The 23659-nt window shown below is 40.9% G+C and overlaps 1 protein-coding gene across 1 annotated transcript in view; it reads left to right on the top strand.

Moving 5' to 3' along the window:
* Nucleotides 1-10046: 10046 nt before the first annotated feature.
* Nucleotides 10047-23659, top strand: part of GPR176 (G protein-coupled receptor 176) — a 98112-nt gene continuing 84499 nt past the window's right edge. The window contains exon 1 of the mRNA XM_024568382.4: nucleotides 10047-11102. Coding sequence (XP_024424150.2) covers nucleotides 10931-11102 — 172 coding nt within the window. The 5' untranslated portion in view covers nucleotides 10047-10930. The remainder of the gene's footprint in view (nucleotides 11103-23659) is intronic.

Below are 23659 nucleotides of genomic sequence, written 5' to 3'. Positions count from 1 at the left end.
CAGCTATTTCACCCTTAAATATTATCAAGAGAAATGAAAGCATATGTTCATACAAAGACTTGTATATGAATGTTCATAGCACCTTAATCCCCAAACTGGAAACAATCCAAATGCTCATCAACAGGTAATGGACAAGATTGAGGTAAAAATAAATTGATATATCAAAACAATGGGATACTATTCACCAATAAAAAGACATACACTATTTAATAATAACATAGATGGAGCTCAGAATAATTATGCTAACTGAAATAAGACAAGCAAAGACTACATATACTTCACTTACATAAAATTCCAAAAAATATGAACTTAGTAACAGAAGACATGTGATTGCCTGAGGTAGGAAGGACAGGGATGAATGAGCTGGAGGGAGGGATTCCAGAGGGACAAGAAACTTTTGAGACTGATGGATATATACATTATCTTCATTGTGGTGATTATTTCACAGATATATGCATGCATCAAAATTTATCAATCTATGCAATATAAATATACACGATTTATTAATGTCAATTATAACTTAAGCTATTAAAATGTTCTTGTTTTGTTTTGTTTTACAGTGATTTATTTGAATCAGGATCCAAACAAGGTCCACAATTGCATTTGGTTGCCCTATGTGAAATAAGAGGTTATGTCAGTAGGCTTGGGATGTACAAATTGTACATTTGAAACAAAAAACTGGCCCTTAACTGGCCCCTGGAAGATAAACTCTAAGCCCTTGGAACATCCGGCCTGATTATAGTGTTGTTGTATAAGTGAGGTTCACAAACAATTTGTCAGGATGCCCCAGGATTTCCTTATTTTCCAAATGTACCCTAAACCCTTAGATCAGGTCTCCAAGTAAGAATCTCTATCTCTCCATGCCTTCCCTGCTTCCCAGAAGTGTTTCTCCTGGGCTTGCTATTTACCCAGAACTTCCCAAGGGAAAACTCCCACATTCTTTGGTTATAGGGCCCCCAATTTAAAAAAATCCTCACCCAAGGATATGTTTATTGATTTTAGAGAGAGGGAGGTAGGGAGGAAGGGATGGAGGGAGGGGAGGAAGGGAGGGAGGGAAGGAAGGAGGGAGAGAGGGGGAGAGAGAGAGAGGGAGAAAGCATCTATCGGTTGCCTCCAATACTTGTCCTGACTGAGGACTGAACCCCAAACCTAGGTATGTGCCCTGACTGGGAATCAAACCGGCAACCTTTTGGTGTATGGCATGAAGATCCAACTAAATGAACCACCCAGCCAGGGCTGGATCCCAAATTTTAAAACCACAATGTCCTCCTTCATTCCTGAAGGATATTTTCATTGGATATAGAATTCTAGCTCAGCAGTTCTTTCCTTTCAGCACTTGAAAAATGTCGTGCCACTTTTTTCTTGCCTACATGGTTTCAGTGGAAATTCGCTATTCACATTGTTTTTCCTCTATAGGTAATGTGGTATTTCTCTTTGGCTACCTTCAAGATTTTTTTTTTCTTTGTCTTAGTGTCCAGAAGTTTGACTATGATGTGTCTTTCTTTAGGTTTATCCTGTTTAGGATTTGCTCAGCTTCTTGCATCTATAGACTTATGATTTTTGCCAAATATGGGAATTTTTCAGGCATCACTTCTTTGAATGTTTTTTCTGCACCCCTCTTCTCTTCTCCTTCTAGGAGGTAAAGGTATTTACTTCTTCTTGCAGCTTTCCGTGCCCTGGCAGACAGAAGTAGGAGTGGTAATACAGCTCTACATGCTCAAGAAAGTATGAAATAAAAATTACTTATTGACTTTTGCATCACTTTGTAAATGTGTGCATTCACACATTTAAATATGCAAATGACTCTTGTCTTTTAAATTCTGGAATAAGTATATTCTGTTATTCCAAAGCTGTGCCATTACTTCCAAGTCAAACTATCAGTAACATTATTTTATAATCACATCGCTATCTTTTAGCAAAGAAGACACTACTACCTTGATCACTTAATTCACAAGAATTGGTCCCAGGTAACTTTTGGCTCTTTCAAAAAAATCAAATTTATTCTCAAAGGCCATGTTTGTTAGGCTCAAGGATACAGGAAAGGATGTACCTGCTTCTGAAGTTAACTATAAAAAAGGAGTCCCTAAAATGTGTTGAGAAATCATGATAGTCTTTAATAGGTAAACAGCTTCTCAAGGTGATTCCTTTTAAGGTGATATACTCATGGGCTATTTTAGTTTTGGCATATTTGCTATTAAAAAAAACAAACTAGTCACTATGTGTGTATGTGCAGGTGTGTGTCTCTGTGTGTGAGGCTATGTGGGTATTCAATCTTCCACCTCCCTGATATTTTATTGAATTTAGTAGCAATCTATAGGTGTGAGGACTGTCACAAATCATGAAACTGCATTAGGAGATATACTTGTAGATTCACATCAGTAGGAAACCATTTCATAGTCCACATATTGAGATAATTTGGACTATAGGAAGGACTGTATTAGTAACTTTTAAACAGATAATTGCTCTGATGATAATTTAACATACCCAACACTTAAAACCCTAAAGTAAACATATTTAGCACAGTAATGTAAAGGCTAAGTTTTGGACTTCTAAAGCTTCAAGCAAAATTTCCCAAAAGTCATTCTATCCTTTGCTGATTGCAAATTAAATGGTTCTTCCATTTTTTGAAATGCATGGCTGGTTAGGAACTATTTTATTTAAATCTACAAAGAGAATTCTTTAAGATATTGAAAGGTGATACTTTTCCCCCCTTGATATTTAAGTTGCAATAAGTACAAATCATTATATTACCTTTTATTGATTTCCTACAATATGCCAGAACTATCAGAGGTTTTCATTAATTTGGCATTTTTTTAGTATAGGATTTAATAATTTATTCTTTTTTAATATATATTTATTGATTATGCTATTACAGTTGTCCCATTTCCCCCCCTTCACTCCACTCCATCCTGCCCACCCCCTCCCTCCCACATTCCCCCCCTATAGTTCATGTCCATGGGTCATACTTGTAAGTTCTTTGGCTTCTACATTTCCTATACTATTCTTACCCTTCCCCTGTCTATTTTCTACCTACCATTTATGCTACTTATTCTCTGTACCTTTTCCTCCTCTCTCCCCCTCCCACTCCCTTGTTGATAACCCTCCGTGTGATCTCCATTTCTGTGATTCTATTCCTGTTCTAGTTGTTTGCTTAGTTTGCTTTTGTTTTTGTTTTAGGTGTGGTTGTTAATAAGTGGGAGTTTGCTGTCATTTTTATTGCTCATATTTTTGATCTTCTTTTTCTTAGATAAATCCCTTTAATATTTCATAGAATAAGGGCTTGGTGATAATGAACTCCTTGAACTTGACCTTATCTGAGAAGCATTTTATCTGCCCTTCCATTCTAAATGATAGCTTTGCTGGATACAGTAATCTTGGATGTAGGTCCTTGCCTTTCATGACTTCAAATACTTCTTTCCAGCCCCTTCTTGCCTGTAAGGTCTCTTTGGAGAAATCAACTGAGAGTCTTATGGGAACTCCTTTGTAGGTAACTGTCTCCTTTTCTCTTGCTGCTTCTAAGATTCTCTCCTTCTCTTTAATCCTGGGTAATGTAATTATGATGTGCCTTGGTGTGTTCCTCCTTGGGTCCAGCTTCTTTGGGACTCTCTGAGCTTCCTGGATTACCTGGAAGTCTATTTCCTTTGCCAGATTGGGGAAGTTCTCCTTCATTATTTGTTCAAATAAGTTTTCGAGTTTTTGTTCTTCCTCTTCTCCTTCTGGCACCCCTATAATTCGGATGTTGGAACGTTTCAAGATGTCCTGGAGGTTCCTAAACCTCTCCTCATTTTTCTGAATTCTTGTTTCTTCATTCTTTTCTGGCTGGATGTTTCTTTCTTCCTTCTGGTCCACACTGTTGATTTGAGTCCCAGTTTCCTTCCTGTCACTGTTGGTTCCCTGTACATTTCCCTTTGTTTCTCTTAGCATAACCTTCATTTTTTCATCTAATTTGCAACCAAATTCAACCAATTCTGTGAGCTTCCTGATTACCAGTGTTTTGAACTGTGCATCTGATAGGTTGGCTAGCTCTTCATTGCTTAGTTGTATTTTTTCTGGAGCTTTGATCTGTTCTTTCATTTGGGCCACTTTTTTTTTGTCTTGGCATGCCTGTTATGTAAAGGGATGGAGCCTTAGGTGTTCACCAGGTTGGGGTAACGCTGGTTGCTGAGCTGTGATGCTGTGTGTGGGGGAGGGGCCGAGAGGGAGCAGTGGCACTTGCTCCACTTTCTGCTGATTTTCAGTCACTCCCTCCGCTATCCACAATCAAACTGGGTCTTCTGGTGCTGCTTCCCCAGTAGGTGGGCTTGTGCACACTCTAGGCCCCTGTGGGTCTCTCCAATGAACTCTCTTGTGAGGCTGGGAGTTTCTCCTGCTGCCGCCTTAACCCCCATGGGTGTTTTCAATCAGAGGTTTGAGGCTTTATTTCCCCGCGCTGGAGCCCTGGGTTGCGAGGTCTGCTTCGCTCCCCCGCAGTTCCTCCTGGTTTATCTATGCGTGAATGTGGGGCCACCTTGTGGGGTCTGTTAGCTGCAGCCTGGCCTGTCCTGTTCCACAGTCTGCCAACTAGCTGGATCCACCAGCCGCCTCTTGCTGAGAGTTCTCTCCACCCCAGCTGCCCGGCTCCGCTCCTCCCACTGTCTGGATGAATGTTTCTTCTTTATCTCCTTGGTTGTTGGACTTCCATACAGTTCGATTTTCTGTCAGTTCTGGTTGTTTTTTGTTTTTAAATTGTTGTTGTCCTTCTTTTGGTTGTGCGAGGAGGCACAATGTGTCTACCTATGCCTCCATCTAATAAGTTGGTATTTTATTGTCCTGAAAATAGTCTTACAAAATAGGCATTTCAATCCCTATTTGGTGGAGGAGGAAACTGAGTTTAGACAGGTCACATAACTGCCCAGGGTAAGAAATGGAAATGGTACATAGCGGGCATCCAAACCTGGGTCCAACTGACACCAACACTCTTGCTGCTCCCCCTGCCCCTGCTATACTAGGCTTATCTTGAGGGAGTTGGTAGGTTTGTCTATGCAAAAAGACAATCTGGGTTTTCAGAAAAAAGAGAAATGGGTTATCACCTTTACTAAGCTTAAGTCTTCTCCAAAAGAGTCATTTAAATGACATAAACTTATCAGACACCAACATATTTTTGGACATGACACAACCCAATAGCTCAATTCAAAGATCCCCCAGGCTCTATTATCCACTACCATTTTTATCTTACAAGGACCTAGGACATTCTTACTGCCATTACCATACAGAGCTTTTTTAGAAGTCCTGACTCAATAGCTTCCATTCTTCAGAAATAAGTCTGCACTCTCTTAAACATGCAGGCTTCAGTTTTCATAACTGTATCTGCCAGGATAGCCTGGGTTGTTAAATGAGCAGCTCCAAAAATCTTGGATGTTTAGTACAATAAAAGTTTATTTTTTGCTCAAACAAAATTTGTTGTGGGTCAGGGTGGCTGTCCAGGGCATGTACCCATTCCTCTGCACCGCCCACCCTCCCCCCGCATCCCCACACAACACAGGCTACTTTGGTATTTCAGCTCTTCTAGTTCAACACAAAACACCCTCCATAATTGCAATGGCAGGGCAGCTTTTCACTGCCATAACCCAGAAATGATTCGTCATTTTAACTCACATACCATTAGTCATAATCGTCGAGTGACTCTGACCACTTGCAAGAGCAGCTAAGAAAAATCGCCTTCTGTGTGCTTGAAAGAAGAGAAGAACAAGATATTGTTGGACACTAGTAATATCTACATAATAATCTGCACTATCTATGTCTTTTATACAAACATAGAAATAACCATTTGGCAATAGAACCATTTATTCCAGATGGGTCGTCAGGGGCCGTAAGGACCCCTCTTTTATCAGCATGCTGCTGCTTGGGCTTACCAACTCAAAATATTCCCATTTCTCCAGCTTTTCTCTTTTTTCCACCTTTAGTGAGAGGGCATGCAGGGGCATGTGAGGGTGTAGCGTGGGGTACAGGAGGGAGAAGGAGGAGAACTTCAATGAAGAAAAGAGAAGAAGGAAGGGGAAACAATACCCACAGGCTCTCCTCACTTCCCACCACCACCTTGGTCTTATCATAAATCCTATTTCATCTCTTCTTCCCTCTACCTAAGCCCCTTCCTGTTCTTCAACAAATGCCCAAGAAAGTTGAAATCTGGAAATTCTTTTGAACAGAAATGGATTCTAGTACATTCTATAGGCACGGAAAGACTTGTTATTAGCACCTATATGCAAATTTTACCTATCACTACACCATAGGAATATAAAACAGTAAGTGATAATAGAGAAGGAAATAGGCTTTTAAAAATTACCCACTGCCCATTTGTTCTACATAGACCTTCAACTGATTTGGTGAGGTCCAGCCATTAAAAAAAATATTTTATATGTTTCAATTATAGTTTACATTCAATATTAATTTTTTTTAGTTTCAGGTGTATAGCATAGTGGTTAGATAATCATATACTTTACAAAGTGATTCCCCTAATATTTCAAATACCCAACTGGCACCATACATAGTTATTACAATATTATTGACTATATTCACTGTTCTGTACTTTACATTCCCATGACTATTTTCTAACTACGAATTTGTACTTCTTAATCCCTTCATCTTTTTCAACCAGCCCCAAACCCCCTTCCCTCTGTCAACCATCAATCTGTTCTCTGTATCAATGAATCTGTTTCAATTTTGTTTATTTTGTTCTTTGGATTCCACATATAAGTGAAATCATATGGTATTTGTCTTTCTGTCTGACTTACTTCACTTAGTGTACTACCCTCTAGGCCCATTCATGCTGTCCACCCACAGATGTTAAGATTTTGGTGTTTTATGGCCAAGTGACATTCCATTGCATATACGCACCACAGCTTTCTTTATCCACTTGTCTATTGATGGGCACTTTGGTTGCTTCCATGGGGAAGCTCAATCTTCTTTGCTCAGTCTACAGATTCAAATGTTAATCTCATCCAGATATACTCTTCAGACAAACACAGAATAACCTTTGGCCAAATATCTGGGCCACCCACAGACCAGTCAAGTTGACACATAAAATTAACCATTATACCTAATCTCCCATGGTTATGAGAAGGAAAATTCCTAAGCAAATCTCAGTAGGTGTATGATTAAGGAACAGGTGATTGGAGAAAGCTATGAGAATCTAGTCTATTCCATACTACTATATTCCTGCCTTCCCAGCATAAGAGTATTAACATTTGTTAAATGAGTGAACTAATAGTACGAGGAAAAGAGAAGTAACTCTTTAACTCTTTAAAAAGATTGAAGGAGGCAGACCTTCAGAGAGGCAGGTACAGACTGTGTAGGACTTCCCTGGGAGTCCATAATCCCCAAGAGCCTCACCCCCTCTTTTTGCTCCCACTCTGTCTGGGAAGCCTATCACCATGTTTATTATTTCTGTAGGGAAATGGATCCTGATTGCTAAACAACAAACCTAAAAATTTTTGTGGTGTTTTTAAGTTGGGAATGCCTTCTTATATTGTTCATTATGGGAGAGGAAAGTTACTTATATCACTAAGAGCCAGAGGTTGCTTATGTTTTTACACCATTTCCCATTATCTGCTTTTAATGTAGCTCCAGAAAGTTTGGATAAAAATTAGCTAGTACATAAACATGATGGCTAGTGGCCCCAATTGCCTGCCATCAGCTGCAGCCGTGCACCGCACTGCTGCCAGGTGTTACTATTGGCCAGCTCATATCCACGGCACTCCTGCACATGACCAGTAATTGAAGTGGACTGTAATTCATTTTTGTGGTTTTTGACCTCTTCAGGTTTAATTCCAAAAGAAATACACCTTTCAAAGGATTTCTTTTGGCAAAAGGAAAGTATTATGGCAGGCTATATTTTCCTTAAATGACTTCAACAGTATCTCTCATTCCACATGTTCTTCTTATGAGACTGTCATGAAAGTCAGTACAGCTACTGCCTTCCCCTCTTATGAGTCTCTCTTGCAACACCCACTTTTGAATCATAGCTGCCAGGCAGTGAGAAAATAAGCAGCTACTTGGACAGGCCACATAAAGGTATTCCAGTTGATAGTCCCAGCTATGTTCCCAACAATAGCCAGCATCAACTGCCAGACATGTGAGTGAACAAGCTTTCAGATTCCAGACCATGGCCTCAACTTTGAGCTGCCTCAGCTGATGTCATGTGGCGCAAAGCTAAGCTGTCCCATTGAGCCTGGCCCAAAATGCACATTTGTGAGCAAAATAAAGGATTGCTGCTTTTGAGGCCACTGAATTTGTGATGACCTGATAAGTATAAATAAGACTACTGTAGACACTTAACATATATTTAAATCATATCCAATCTCTTAGGCCAATCTTAAATTCTTTTGTAGCCAGTGAAAAGTTCATGAAGGATACAGCCATAGGAACTATGTCCTTAGTCCTACGTTTTCCCAAAGCAATCCTTCTGCAAGTCTGAGAATCATGGTGACCTCAACTGATCAGGTTATTTCTTGATTCAACTAACCCTATATACCCTAACTAACACCCATTTAGAGGCTGCAGAGCACAAGTGGCAAACATAAGGCCCAAAGGCCAAATCTGGCCCTGCACCGTGTTTCTACCCAGCAGCAGTGCCGAGCTTTGCCCCTAGCTAAGGAGTAGTTATTTATACAGTCCTAAAATTACATTCGGCCCTTTGAAGGCAACTGCAAGGCTGATGTGGCCCCCAGTGAAAATGGATTTGACACCCCTGCTGTAGAGAATTTACTGGTATTTTTTTCAGAATAAAAAGAATGAGAGGTTTCTTGCTTTATTGAAATCTTTACACCTGTAAAATTGACTCTTTCCTACACACTTATCCCAACCCTTCTTAGAAATTTTAAACAGGGGTTGGCAAATGAAAGTGGGTAAGGGTTATTTTTACAACTGTTACCTAGAGAATTCACACATTCTTCTCTAAGCCTTCCTAAAGGAGTGTGCTGGATGTTGGTGAATTGTTATCCTTTTTGTTTTGTAATGATTACAGTGTAAGGGGTTTTATCTTGGAAAATGTACTCTCAGAACAAATTTTAACTTAAGAAATACAATTAATCAGTGGTCTCTCCCTTTTTTGGCCTCCAAAATGTTTAAAATAACTGCTTACATGGAGGATTATTTAGTGTAGCTACTGTGAGAATCCACAGATGTACAAGACATGGACTTTTGATCTTTCAAGACGCGTTGTGAGGGTTACCAGTGAAAGCGGTGGCCATATTGTAGCCAGATCAGCCTTGAGGCAACCACGAAAAAACCCTGTAATTTTAATCAATTCTTAAAAGTTATTGTCCTGGAACCCAGTCCTATTAGTCAACATGTCAAAGCACTCAACCACGTCCTTTTACTTATTAAAAAGAAACCAGTTTCCATAGAGTCAAAACAAGCCAGTCTTTAGTAGTCTTTTCCTGACTCGTTTCTCCTTTTTTCCCAGATCCTTTCTCTAGATTCCATACATGCCTCTTCGCATTCAGCTTCTCTTACTCTACCTTTCTTCTTATTTGGTTATCCCTGCTTCCCATCCTGGTTTTTTTTTTACATTAGCTTGCTGGAAGTTGCTCCCTCCCAACTCTTCATTCTTGGAATTCACCAGCCCTGGGTTATATCGTGTACCTTTTAGAAATAAGACTCAATAAAAAGACAAAATCGTGCACTGGATTCCTAAATTTCATCCTTCTTAAATGCATCGGATACACCCGAGGCCTGTGGAGCAGGGAGACTGGGCTCCCAGCCCAAGTGGCAGCGACGTGTAATTGTAAGCCTCGGGCAGTTTCTGCTGACGAGGTAAGAAGCAGCAACAACAGTAACAAAGGAACGAAGCCTGGAAGGAGCCGCCAGCTGAGCTATCGCAACGAGACGGGACCAGACGAAGACTCTCCGCGCCTTCCAGACTCCGAGCGGAGAAACTCCCGCTCAGGAGGGCCAAAATGGCGCCGTCCTCGCCACCGCCTCGCCGTGGGGGGCGGGGCCAGGCACCTCACGTGACCCCCCCCCCGCGGTCTGCGCGCCCCCAGCTGCCCCAGGCGCGCTCCGGGAGTCCCGGGGCCGCGCAGATCGTGCCCTACGGCTTTAGGGGCGTCCTCCCCTGTGCTAGCGCTGCTGGGAGGCTCTTTCCCTGTAGCTGAGGGCCGGAGCAGGGTCAGGAAAGGGGGCGCTAGGCCGTGCAGAGCCAGAGGGGCTGTGGGACGGGGTCCTTGCAGCTGGCGCTGAGAAGGGAGGTTGGCGACTGCGCGGGCGTCCTGGGGAACGGCCAGGTGCTGAGGGCGAGGTTGTGGGGGGAGATTCACGGCATTCCGCCCAGGCTATGGGCGCCGTCGGGGACTGGGTGCTCCCCTCGGGGCTTCGACCGCTTGGCTTGGGCTTTCACAGGTTTCTCATCGCCATCCAGCCTCGAAGCCGGTAGAATTGAAAAACGGCTTCAGCCAAATTCTCCCTTCCCTCTTAGGAGACGGGCTGAGCCCGTCAGCCTAGAGGACTCCAGAGGGATGTCCCGGCCCTCGGGGGCTGGGAGGATGGAAGGAGCAGAAGTTGAAAGGGGCGGGGAGAGCGGTGAGCTCCCTCCTTGACCATCAAATGCATTCTTTAGTGTTTCCACCTCCGTTTAGTGGGCTTGGCTGTGCTGACCACCCGGGAGGAGGGAGGGACGACGCTCGGCCGGCTCTGACCGTGTCACCTTCCTGTGGGTGCTGACGGGGACCCAGGAGGGAACGGGCGTGGGGCGCAGCCTCGCCCTCCCCCCTCCCCGCCTCCCAAGCGCTGGGGCTGGTGATGTGGCGTCGTGAGGGGACCCGAGGCTGCCCCGGGTTCTCCAGGACTCCACTAGGTACCCGCGCGTCTCGCTGCGCCCGGGGCAGGAGAGACCGGCGCGGAGCTGGCGGGCGGACGCGCGGGCGAGGAGCAGAGCCCGAGCCCCAGCTTAGCCATGGGGCATAATGGCAGCTGGGTCTTCAGAAACGCCAGCGACCCGCGCAACGCGTCGGGCACAGCGGCGGCCGACGCCAACCGCAGCTCACTCGGGGAGTTCGTCGAGGCGCAGCTGTACCGCCAGTTCACTACCACGGTGCAGGTCGTCATCTTCATAGGCTCGCTGCTTGGTAAGCCGTCCGCGTGGGCGCCTTCTAGGGGGTTTGCCTCGGGGGCACGGGCGCCCATCTGTCGTTCCCTGTATGGCAGAGTGCGGATAGTTGAAGGAGGCGTGAGAACGCCGGGGTAACTGCGGGGAAGTTGAGCGGGGACGGTCGACTCCAGCCTCTCTCCGGAAGCAGACGAGTTCGGTTAGGGCTTTCTCCCGGCCTGAGGAGCGTTCCTGGCCGAGGCGGAGGTCAGCCTCCCCAGGTCGCCCGTGCGGAGCACTTCGGGATGGGAGCAGGGTTGTGCCCATCATTTCCTGCATCTCGGGTCCCAGGGCAGAGCGCTGGCCCGTGCTGTTTACAAACAGCGAGGATCAAAGCTTCTGTCTTGTTGCTGATGACGGATGTGTTTTCCTCTCCCGTCTATTCCCTATATGTAAAATTATGTGGAAAGAGCCTTATTTTGTACTTGTTTTATGGCTTGCTTTTCCAGAGCATCGACCTGCTGGTAAACAACCCTGTGGAGTTAAACTCTTACGTTCAGACATTTTTAAACACCAAAACAAAAATCTCGTCTATTTCTCTACCTATGTTTTGTTGGGAGTACAGAATAGAGACAGGATTAAAAAAACCCACAAAACACCACACACACCAGTTTTAGGTATAGTTGTTCGGAAGAAAAGAGCACGGAATTGAAATAAGCCGCTAGTAAAAAACGTTTGTCCACTAGTGTGAGGATTGCTAGTAGTTCTGGTAGCTACTCTTTAAATGATAAATGGTACAGTCAGTATTAATTTCTGTTGAGGTTTGTTGAACGTGTTGCATATTTCTTGTAAATATGTGGCTTTGCTTCAATGTAAATTCTCTGATGTGGCATTTATAATGATGTACAGAGATTGTGATTATGTGTAATTTTATGACCTAGAGCAGTCAGTGTTAAATTTCAATGTAGGAATAAATTACTTTTTTGTAGACTCCTATGAATTTCAGTGGAAACCAGGATAACTATTATCAAAAGACAGTGGAAGAATTTTAAGTGTTTGGAATTTCTCTTAATAATTTCTCTATTGTTATCATCCTGACTCAGTCTATCATAATATTCATCTTCCACTTTCTGTCATAGTGGTATTTTCAGGAGTAGACATCTATGTGGCTGTGTCTAGGGACCGAGTGTGTGTGTGTGTGTGTGTGTGGATGTCTTTTTATGAGTGGAATGTTAAATATACACTGACAAAGCAAAAGCTTGTTTTCGAAGTACTTTCAATATTCATTGAAAGAATATTCACTGAGGAAATACTGATTATCTACTAGGTACCAGACACGATGCACTGTAGGTTACTAGGAGTTAAATTCTAGTGTTGTCACATTAACTTAATGAATGTAAATGTAGATTGTTGGGAGGATAGTGGAAGTGCCTGCATTTTTATTTCTGCATTTTTTCTTATATATGTATATATATGGTTTGTTTTGTTTTGTTTTCCCCATGGGTAGCTTCAACCCTGAAGATGGTGTTGGGAGAAATTTTCCTATAGTCTAATAGAAGGCAGACCATGTGTATAAAGGGCAGGGCAAACAGTGCACTATTTATTTATTTATTTATTTATTTATTTATTTATTTGGGAGAGAGAGAGATGGAGAGGAGTCACTGATTTTTGTTGTTTCACTTACTCATTCACTGGTTGCTTCTAGTATGTGCCCTGATCAGAGATAGAATCCGCAACCTTGGTGCATCTGCCCAACACTCCAACCAACTGAGCTACCAGGCAGGGCAAATGATACACATTTAACAAATGTCCTGCTTCCCATGTAATACTTCTGTTTTTGTAACTTGCATTGGATTCAGGAATTCCTATGTAAACCTACCCCTATTTCAATTCTTTTCCCACAAAGCACTTTAGTTGACATGCAAAAACTGCTTCTGTGAGTGTCTCCAAACAGGAGACTGATTTTCCCCTTGATCTCGTTATATTTGAGTTAGTTGAAGGGGACATATTTTCCCCTCCACATTACTTGGGCCCTCCTAGGAGAGAATTCTATTTGATTCTTTTAGTTTCAGAAAAAGTATAAATATGGTTAAATGTCTAGAAATCAAAATTCAGAGAACTTGTGCAAAAGTGAAAGGCACTTCTGGTTTCCTTAAAAGTTTAGCTAAGTAACATTGCTCTGTGTACTTGTTACTTAGTGCTATTCTTGATTCATTGATCTCTGATGATTTGATCCATACAAACACATCTATGTAATTGAATCTTCCTGGTTATAACAGTTGAGGCTCAGAGCTTAAGTTCCAGAGTCATGTGCAGTCTGTTGCAAGGCAATTAAACTTGGGAAGCATAGTTTTATGAAGCCCCCCCAATAGAAAAAGAAGCAGAGATTAGGAATAAAAAGATCATGGAAGAATCTGAAAAGTAAATGAGGATGGAATAGTGTCTAGAATAGCATTTGACTCTAATCCACATTTTTCCCCTGTCCCAAAACATAAATGAATAAATCTTTGTTTTCTCTTTCCCCTTTAAGTAAATTTAAGTATATTTCCTTTATTCTCTAGAATTTTTCATTGGAATTTCCAGAGGCCCTCTGTTGTTTGAAAATATTCTGTGGGGGAGAGGGAATTTTTCCCTTGTTCCTTCATAATTCTTTTGGCTGGTCTAATCAAATTGTCGTGAGACTGACTAATAGGAGTAAATAACCAAGTTTATTATGTATGTACATACAGGATATGAGACCTCAATATGGGACCTGAGGACAGATTGGGCAATTGGGGATTATGTGCCATCTTGAACTAAAGAGAAAGGGGGTAGTGGTTTGGACTTTAGAGGAAGGAAGGCAATTAGCAGGTAGATGAGAAGGAGCAAAATTTGGTAAACAAATTCTTGCTGGCCCACCCAGAAGCAGTGGGACTGGAGGGGATTCTAAGAAACAGAGTGCTAGGTTCCTCCCTGTCTGCCACACTGAATTCATTCATTCATTCATTCATTCCTGGAGCAGGTTTTTAAAATCTGAATTCCATTAGGCAGACAAAGGGGAGACCCAAAGGTTCTTCTAAGGTTTTTTTCCTTAAAAATAACTACCTTAAAATAACCAAGGCATATTTTGGTGTAGCAAACTGTTTCTCTTCAATTCCTTTGTACTATTGATGCCTTACAGCTCTTTCTTTGAAAACTATTTTAGTGCCCAGTATTAGGAAAAATCCCCAACAACTTGGAATGACTATAATATTCCAATCATAGGAAACATTAATTGCTGTGTATTTTAGAACTCAAGAATTATATATAATATTATTTAAATTATATTCCTCCTCAATACCCTGAGCCCTAGGCAACCACTCGTCTACTTTCTATCTCAATGGAGTTGTCTGTCCTGGATATTTCATATGTTATGGAGTCATATAGTCATATAATATGTGGTTCTTTGTAATTGGCTTCTTTCACTCAAAGTAGTGTTTTCAAGGTTCATCCATGTTATAGCATATACTTCATTTGGGTTGAAATGTAGCATATACTTATTGGCTATTAAGCATAATGCTACTGTGAACATTTGTGTAGTTTTTATGTGGACATAATGTTTTCAGTTTTCTTGGGTATATGGCAAGAGTGATATTTCTGGGTCATATGGTAACTTGATAATTTATCCTTTTCAGGAACTGCCAGATTGCCTTCTAAAGTGGCTGTGTAATTTTACTTTCTTACCAGCGGTTCATGACGGTTCTAATTTCTCAAAATCCTTGTTAACATTTATTATTGTCTTTTTTATTATAGCCATTCTAGTGGGTGTTACATGGTGTCCTGTGAATTTGATTTACATTTTCCTAATTACGAATGATGTTGAACATCTTTTCATGCCCTTATTGACCATTTGTATATCTTCTTTGGGGAAATATCTGTTTAGATACTTTACCCATTTGTAAATTGGGTTATTTGCCCTTTTGTCACTGAGTTTAAATTTCCTTATATGTTCTGGATACTAGATCCTTATTAGGTATATGATTTGCAAATATTTTCTTTCATTCTGTGGATTTTCCTCTCCAATGTATTAATCTTACTTCGAAGAAACCCGAAATACTAATTCTAAAGAATATATGCACCCCTGTGTTCATTAGAGTGTTATTTATAATCACCAAGATTTAGAAGGAGCCCAGGTGTCCATCAGTAGATGAGTGGATAAAACAGGGAGGGCCCATTTACACAATGGAATAATACTTGGCTGTAAAAAAGAAGAAAAATTTTACCCTTTGAAACAGCATGAATAAACCTGGAGAACATTATCCTAAGTGAAATAAGCTAGTTAATGAAAGAAAATACCATATGATTTCACTCATATGTGGAATCTAACAAACAAATTGAACTAAGAAGCAAAATAGAAACAGACTCATAGAGAGCAGTTTGACAGCTCTGGTAGGGGGTTTGGGAGTTGGAGGGATTGAGCAAAAAAGAGAAAGAACTCACGGACACAGACAACAGTGTGGTGATTGCAGGGTGGGGGTGGAGGTGGAAGAGAGTACAGGTGGGATAAATGGTAATGGGAAAAATACAATAAAATAAAATTAAAAAAACACATAATGTAATCAGGTAATTGCTTTTTTTCTCCATTTCTTGGATTCTTCCATATAGGCTAGCAGTTAGCTCTTTTCATGTGTGTTAATATGCCTTGTTTTTGTTAGGGCTCAGTCATGTGTACCTGCTGGATGTTAATAAATGAACTGGTTGCATTGTAAATATGCTACATTAAATTGTTCCTAACAGGAACTGATGTCATCTAAAATAACTAATTCTAGAATTATTTAAAGTAATTGTAGCTTTCCAAATGTTCCAATAGCAATGAGCCCATTGGAGTAGGAAGGCTTTAAAGTTTGGTCATTGTTTTGTTTTTCTTTTACCTGTTTCTGTTTTGTTTTGGACTTTAGTCTGTGGTCTTGTGCTACTGAAATAAAGAAATCTTTTGCCTTTAGGATTAGAAATGTAACCTTTTCAAGAATTCCCTCCCCAATCAGAGCAACATTTACGTGGTGTTAAGATACTTTTTTATATGTTGACAGTTAAGGTATATGAGTAGGATATTTTTGATGCTAGTAAACAAAGCAACTAATTAATTTACTGTTTGGAATTTTCATTTTTAGTTACTTTTTTCTTGTCCCAAAGTCTCAGCTGCAAATATCCATGGTTCTGCAATAAATACACATTTACTTTATTGGGTGGGATTTTGTAGAATGGGAGGAAATTTGTCTCAAAACAGGAACAAATAGACAATGGCTCTATTTTTCTTGGGGACATCCAAGTCTCTGAAAGTATTTCTTCTGTAGAGTTTGCCAAAGAATTTCTCTATGTGTCATTTTCAGAATAAGACATTTAGATCGAGTAGTGACTGGAAGCTGTTGTAAAAACATTTTTATTGTCAAGAAACTTCCACATTGGGTGGGAAATTGTTATTAGTCACCTTATTAAAATTGTTATTAGAATTTTTGGCTAGACTAAGGTATAAATGACTATAAGCAAAATTTAGAAGTAAAGATTTACTCTAGATAAACATAAAAAGTAAAAAAACCCTATCTTCAGAAAGTCAACTCCCATTTTCAGAGTTCTTACTTTCTTGTCTTTATTACCTCTCTACAGATACTGCTTATTTTCTTGTCTTTTTGGATGCCCAATGACCTTATTTTTAATTGCTTAACTTGTCTTCTCTCTTCCAAATGTAATAGTATCAGTATTCCATTCCCGCATGGTGGCCTGCTAATAAGTAAACCACTTTAGATGTAGATATTAACAGATATTAGTACATTACTACATTGACCTTTAAAGATACTTCAAAAAAAGTTCATTATCTTAAGCAAAAAAGAGTGACTGAGTTGAGTATTTCATATATTTGACAGGTAATGGGGGAAATGGGTGGGATGGATCTTTGTGGGATGGATCTTTTAGGAACCTCTAGTCACATCATATAGACAAATCTATTTATTACATGTAAAACATTTAGAAAAACTGAGGGTATAGGCAATCACTGTTACATAAAGGAACAGGCAAGCATCAGTTGATATTAGTGTCTTATTCTTCCTTTATGGTTTTAATTCCTTCTTTTATTTTTATTTTTATAATTAAAACACATGTGGTCTGTCTGGAGAAATGTCCAGCCATTGTTAATATAATAAGACCAATTTGCACAACATCGATGTAACCTGATGGCCAAGGAGAGTGGACTGGAATGTGCATGCGTGAACAATGACAACTTCACTGTACTAGTCAGTGGGGGCGGTAGCTGTTGTTGAGGGAGCATATGTATATTGTGGCTGGCTGTTGCATTCAAAATGAGCAAGTAGAGGAACAAATCTGCATCCAATTTTACATTAAGCTTGAACATTCTTCCATAGAAACTATTTGGATGATTCAGAAGGCTTTCAGGGACAATGCAATGAGTGCAGCTCAAATAAAAGTGTGGCACAAACACTCCAAAGATGGTCAAGAATCTGTTTTAAGTGATCCACATTCTGGAAGGCCTGCAACAAGCGGAATGCCTGAGAACGTTGAACATGTATGGGCTGCGATCAACAAAGATTGAAGACTGACAGTGCGAGAACTAGAAGCTGACCTGGGGATTCCAAAAACTACTGTGCCCCAGATTTTGATTCAGGATCTTGGCATGAAATGTGTCACCACAAAATTTGTTCCATGGCTTCTGCTACCAGAGCAGAAGGAGCATTGTACTGCAGTTGCTAATGACTTGATTGAAATGAACCAGATTTCTTCAAGAAATGGCTATGGCTGTGGGCTGTGATCCAGAAACAAAGGCCAAGTCATCCCAGTGGAAGTTGACTGATTGTCCATACCCAAAGAAGGTGCAACAAAGTCACAGCAAGATCAAGACCATGTTAACTGTGTTTTTTGATTGGGAACATGGTGTTCACCATGAGTATGCTCCTGCAGGCCAAACAATTAATAAGGACTACTACCTAAATGTTATTTATTGGTTGAGAGATGCAATACAATGAAAACGGCTATAGCTATGGGCAACTGGTGATTGGCTGCTTCATCACTCATGCCCGACTCATGCATCACAACGTGCCCACTCATGCATCATGTCTTGTGCAGGGTTCTGTGGCAAAACATCAAATCACCCAGGTGATTCAGCCCCCCTACAGCCTAGATTTGGCACCTTGTGACTTCTGGCTTTTCCCAAAATTAAAATCACCTTTGAAAGGGACGAGATTTCAGACCATCAATGAGATTCAGGAAAATATGACAAGGAAGCTGATGGCAATTCCAACCAAGGATTTTGCAGGGTATTTTGAACAGTGGAAGAGACTCTGGGAGAGCTGTGTGAAGTCCTAAGGTGCCTACTTTGAGGGGGACTGAGGTGTCACTGTCCTATGTACAACGTTTCTTGTATCTTCTTCCATAAATGCCTTTGTGTTTCATATTGCATGGCTGGATACTTTCTGGACAGATCTCGTTCTGTTTCACATTGTTACCTTGGGATGTGTATTGTGTCTGCTGACTCTCTCTTATTGTGAATCATTTCCTCGTGTGTTTCTAAGTTTTTGATTGTGAGTCTCTTTCCTTTTTGTGGAGGATTCTTTGCTCTTGGGTGCAGAAGTGGCCTCTACAACAGTTTCACATTTGCTTTTGCCAGGTGTCTTAGGGTCATTAGTAAGTAGCCCAAGACCTCAACCACAGGAAAAGACATATTTCTTTGTCATCTGTCTGAGGATAGAGTTTTTTTTCCCTGTTCTCTTTCATTGAGGTGGCTACCCTTTGAGGATTCTGGCTTTATGCAGGAATTTCTGTTTCACCTACCTGCTTCAGGTGATTCCATGGTCAGTTCAGTCCCTGTGTGGGTGTTGAGACCTAAGGTTAGCAGTGACGGCCTATTTTTTGGTGTGAAAATCACCCCTCAATGCAAGCATTCTGGTCTCTGTCTCAGACAACTGGGAGTTTTTCTTTCTTGTACGTTCAGCTAGAATTTAAAGATGTCTTCTGTTTTATCCAGCACTTCTAGGTGTTCATAGCAATGTTCTAAGTTCTATGTTGCTAGAATCAGAAGGTGGAGAGTAAGCAGGACACATTCTGGGTACAAGGTGGAATGATTGCTAGACTTGTTTCTAGGAGATATGTAACCCAAAGTTAGGTCACTTTAAAGTGAGGCGGTGGCATCTGGTCAGAGTAAGAATACCTTGGAAGATTAAGGAAAGTAAGTTATAGTAAGTGGAATGAAGGAAGAGAACTCAGGAATGTTGATTTCCAGTGATGGTCAATTCATTTAGGAAATTCATAGAGGGTCTGTAATGAGGAAGGACAAGGAGAGCGTTGCTAATGGGGATGGGTGCTGCTTGTGCAGTGTTAGATACCCTTGACTTACCTGCCAAGTTGGTTACTACCAATCAGGACTACTGCTTTAGTCTTACATTTTGCTGGGGTTTATAGTTTATAACATATACCACATTATTCAATCATAATAACATTATGAAATAAGGTAGGGACATTTTCTGTTTTTATTATTTTAGCATACTCCTTCCCCAGAACAGCACTGCTCTCCCTCAGCAACAAGTGCACAGTCAGTGGTATTCATCAGAGTTGTAAACAACAGGCCTATTGTAAAAGGAGACACAACTACAAGAAAAACATTTTTACTTGTTAAGGTGGAGTACAGAGGAGTTCAGACTTTAGAAGGATTGGCTTGTCAAATGTAATATAAAACAAGCATTTAAAAGAAATCCACTGCAAGATTACCTAATTTATAGTTATTATTTTTATTGTGGGGGAAAAAGCACTTATATGAGTGTTATAACCTCAAAGATTGTGCCATATCTTCACATATCAGCATTGTAAAAGTCAATAAAATTATAAAACAATAAAGTTTTTTAAATTAATTTATTCTTTTTTTAGAGAGGGGAAGGGAGGGAGAAAGAGAGGGAGAGAAACACTGATGTGTGGTTGCCTCTCATGTGCCCCCCCCACCAGGGACCCAGCCTGCAACCCAGGCATATGCCCCAACTGGGAATCGAACCGGCAGCCCTTGGTTCGCAGGCCGGCACTCAACCCATTGAGCCACACCAGCAAGGGCAAAACAGTAAAGTTTTTATTAGAAGTCTGTAACTTACAGGAAAGGCTCAAGATTTCATTGTTTGTGAGGACCAGAACTAGATAGAGTGGTCCTGAGCCTTTTTAATGTATGTCTTTATTTTGAGGGAGGAGAGGGGCTCCGGGATCAAGTATTTTTTTTTTTCCTCTCCTGACTGTGGGACATAATGTACACATTTTTTCCCACAATGCAGCAGAACAAGGTGTTAATTTTACTTCTACACCAAATTAGCCAGTTTATGAAGAAGAAATTTATTACAGGGTATTAGGTTGCTTTCAGAATTTATACGAGAGCCTGGATGTCACAGAGCTAGAGACACAGTGAAAAAATACACGCAGTCATACCAGTGGCTCTAGCAGGAATCATGAAGCTGCAGTCATGTACCACCAGGGAAGTACGGGAGTAGATTGTAGAACCCTAGGACACAGCTGGCCCAGAAGAAGCAAAAGGCATCTGTCATCTCCCTGCACTTACAAGAAAACCTGATGATTGCACCCAGCCACTACCTCACATTAATCATATCTGCTTTCTTAGGGAACAGCTGCTGGGCAGAATCTAGATCATGAGCCTGTACCCTAACTGCAAGGCTGTCTGATAAGTAGTATTTTTAGCTTTCCAGCCTATGTAGCAGAGGGTATCAGATAGTTGAAAGATTATGGAATGAAGAGAATCAAACTGCAGTCTTGCTCAGGTGGTTCCTTATATGCCCGCCCCTCACAGTACTCTGTATAGTCCCACTCTCACCCCAGGAGACGGGTAGGCACAAGATCCACACCTTGTTGGTCCCAGCATCCTATTCCTGTCCTCAGTGATTAGTCCAGGGATCGTCATAGGATCCAGGCTTGGCCAAAGTACTTGACATAGAGTTGCTGGTAGAGAAGCACCCCCTGCTCTTTTTTTTTTTTTTCAAAGGAGCTGCTAAGTAGGGATAAAGGAAGCCAAGAGCTGTCTGCTTAGGAGAGAATAAGGGCAGGGAGAGAAGAAGAGGTGGGGGTGAGAGAAAGCCAAAAGGGTGGGATGGAAGAGGGGAGAGAGAGGGAGGGGAAAGAGAGAGAGAGAGAGACAGAGAGACAGAGACAGAGGGAGAGAGAGGCAGCTATCCTGATGATACTGTTTGAGAGTTCTTGAGCTTGTATTTTCCAATTGTGTGAACTGGAAAACCCCAAACCTCCCTTTAAACTTGTATGAGTTGGGGTCTTGTCATACACAACAGAAATTATATATATATAATTTATATATTATATAAATAATATAATCAGAAACACATCAGGCTGCTGATGTGTTTCTAAGTGTAGGAATAAGAACTTGAGAGCATTATCCACCAGAGACAACCTTCCTGCTCTAGATGAGTACTCAAATCTAGATCTCCTCTACAGAATACCAAGTCTTCGGTTTCTAGCTATTTAAAGTATAGTGTGTTAGAAATGCAGAATCTCAGGTCTCACCCCCAGACCTCCTGAATCTGACTGAACCTGCATTTAACAAGATTGCTAGCAGATTCCCTTACACACTGAAACTTGAAAAGTACTATTCCACACAATCCTGGGGAACTTTAAGGAATTATGGAGAATAGGAATGGAACCAGAAGACTGGAGGTGGGGAAAAGGGAAAGAAGAAAAATACAGAAAAACTCATATTGGCAACCTAATGCTAGAATAAATTATTGACAGGAAGGCCAGACATAATCACAATCTCTAAGAGCTAGCAAGGATACATTAAGAATAAATCATGTCAGATTCTCCTAATTTTCTTATATCAGTAAACCTAGGAGATGCAGTAGACATAGTGCATCTGGGTTTCAGTAAAGTATCTGATAATATGTCTCAAAATACTTTTATAGACAAGAAATGTGGGCTCAGTGACAGTTCTATTTAATGTATTCCTAACTGGTTTAATGATTATTCCAAAAGGGTTTTGACTAGTGAATTAAAATTAACCTAAATTTGCAGATCTCTGGTGACAGGACCTCCAGCTGTCTCTCTCCACACCATTCAAAACTTTATTGATCATTTAGATGCCGATACAAAAAGATACATAGCTAGTGTCACTGAGAGCCATGGTACATAATGACATAATCACACACCCCCCCCAACAAAATTAATACATGGATAGAACTAAAACATTTTAGTTTAATTTAGATAAATTAAAATGATGATAAAATTAAAGTGTTAATCTGGGCACCTAAACTGAATAAAGACAAGGATGATGAAGAAGAAGCATAACAGCAGTACATGAAATAAAGCCTTGGGAGTGTTGGTAGATGCTCAGTTCAATGATTCAACATATTGACGTTAACAGGAACTCAGTAGGAATGTGTAAGTTCAGTTCAACCTATGTGCCAAACCCCCCAACATCAGAAGACTGGAGTTAAGATTAAAAGTGGGCAGCGGAGATTTAAACTAGCTTTTGCATTCTACAACTTGAGATAGTACACAAAGATCCCACAGTCAAAGTTAAAGATGCCTGATATTAACAATAAGAAGCCGTAATAAGCAGACCAAATTGAAGTGGAGTGTTCTTTTAAGCTGCCCACATCCTCCCGTTTGTATTCTAATGAGATTTGCATGCCAATCAGGCACAACCACACCCAAAGCCAAATAGCCCTTAATTGGTCCTTAGGATCCCCTACTTGGCCCCTGTGTCCTCTTTTGTGTCAAGGTGAAAGTGACCCTTGACTACCTTAGATGTGTTCCCGTATCTACACTGCTCTTTTGGTAAACACTTGTTTCCTAGCTTGGGAAGGTCACTGCATACCCACTGGACATTTGGAGGACACGATTAGGATTCAGACATCTCAGGGATGCTAGGAAATCCAGACTAGTGGCAGGTGGGTAGAATTTCAAGGCCTTAATCACTGAGGTATCAAGAAGTCCCAGAAAAATGGCTGTAGGTGAGAAGGGCCCCAAATAGTAGGAATGGTATGTGACAGGTCTCTGTGAGATGGTGCATACTGCCTAAATTTTTATTTCAATTTCAATGAAAATGTGATTTTTAAAAACATTCTGCATAGATCAAGTAGAAAGATGACTTAGGGTTTTCCAATTTATGTAGCTTCAGGCAGTTCCATCATGTTTCTGACAGTCAAGCTCCATTTTCCGACATTAGAATGAGAAGTAGAGAAGGAGCACCTAAAGATAAGGGTGAGCAGCCACACAACCCCACCACTCCTTTTATAAAAGGATATACCTCACAGGCAACCATCAGAAAGCCCACTCCTGCCTTTTTGAATAAATAATTTAGTTATTACTTATAGGATAGAGATTGAGACAGAGATGGATGACAGGGGCAGAATTAGGAAATTAGTTGATTTCATTCACAAAATTGTGAGGTAAGTTTCTAAGTCATATTTGAGAAGAGGGAGGCCTTGACTAGTCATACTGAGAGTCTCTATTTTTTCCATATTATCTTCAAGCCTTAAGCAACACTAGCTATTAAAAGATGGGTAGAACTGGTACCAATGACCCCAAATTAAATTCCTACTTCTTCCCCATCCCAACCCCCTCTCTTTGGAAGAA

Source organism: Desmodus rotundus, chromosome 7 (genome assembly GCF_022682495.2).
Source record: "Desmodus rotundus isolate HL8 chromosome 7, HLdesRot8A.1, whole genome shotgun sequence".
In the NCBI taxonomy this organism is placed as follows: Eukaryota; Metazoa; Chordata; class Mammalia; order Chiroptera; family Phyllostomidae; genus Desmodus; species Desmodus rotundus.
This window is presented reverse-complemented; position numbering and strand designations above follow the sequence as displayed.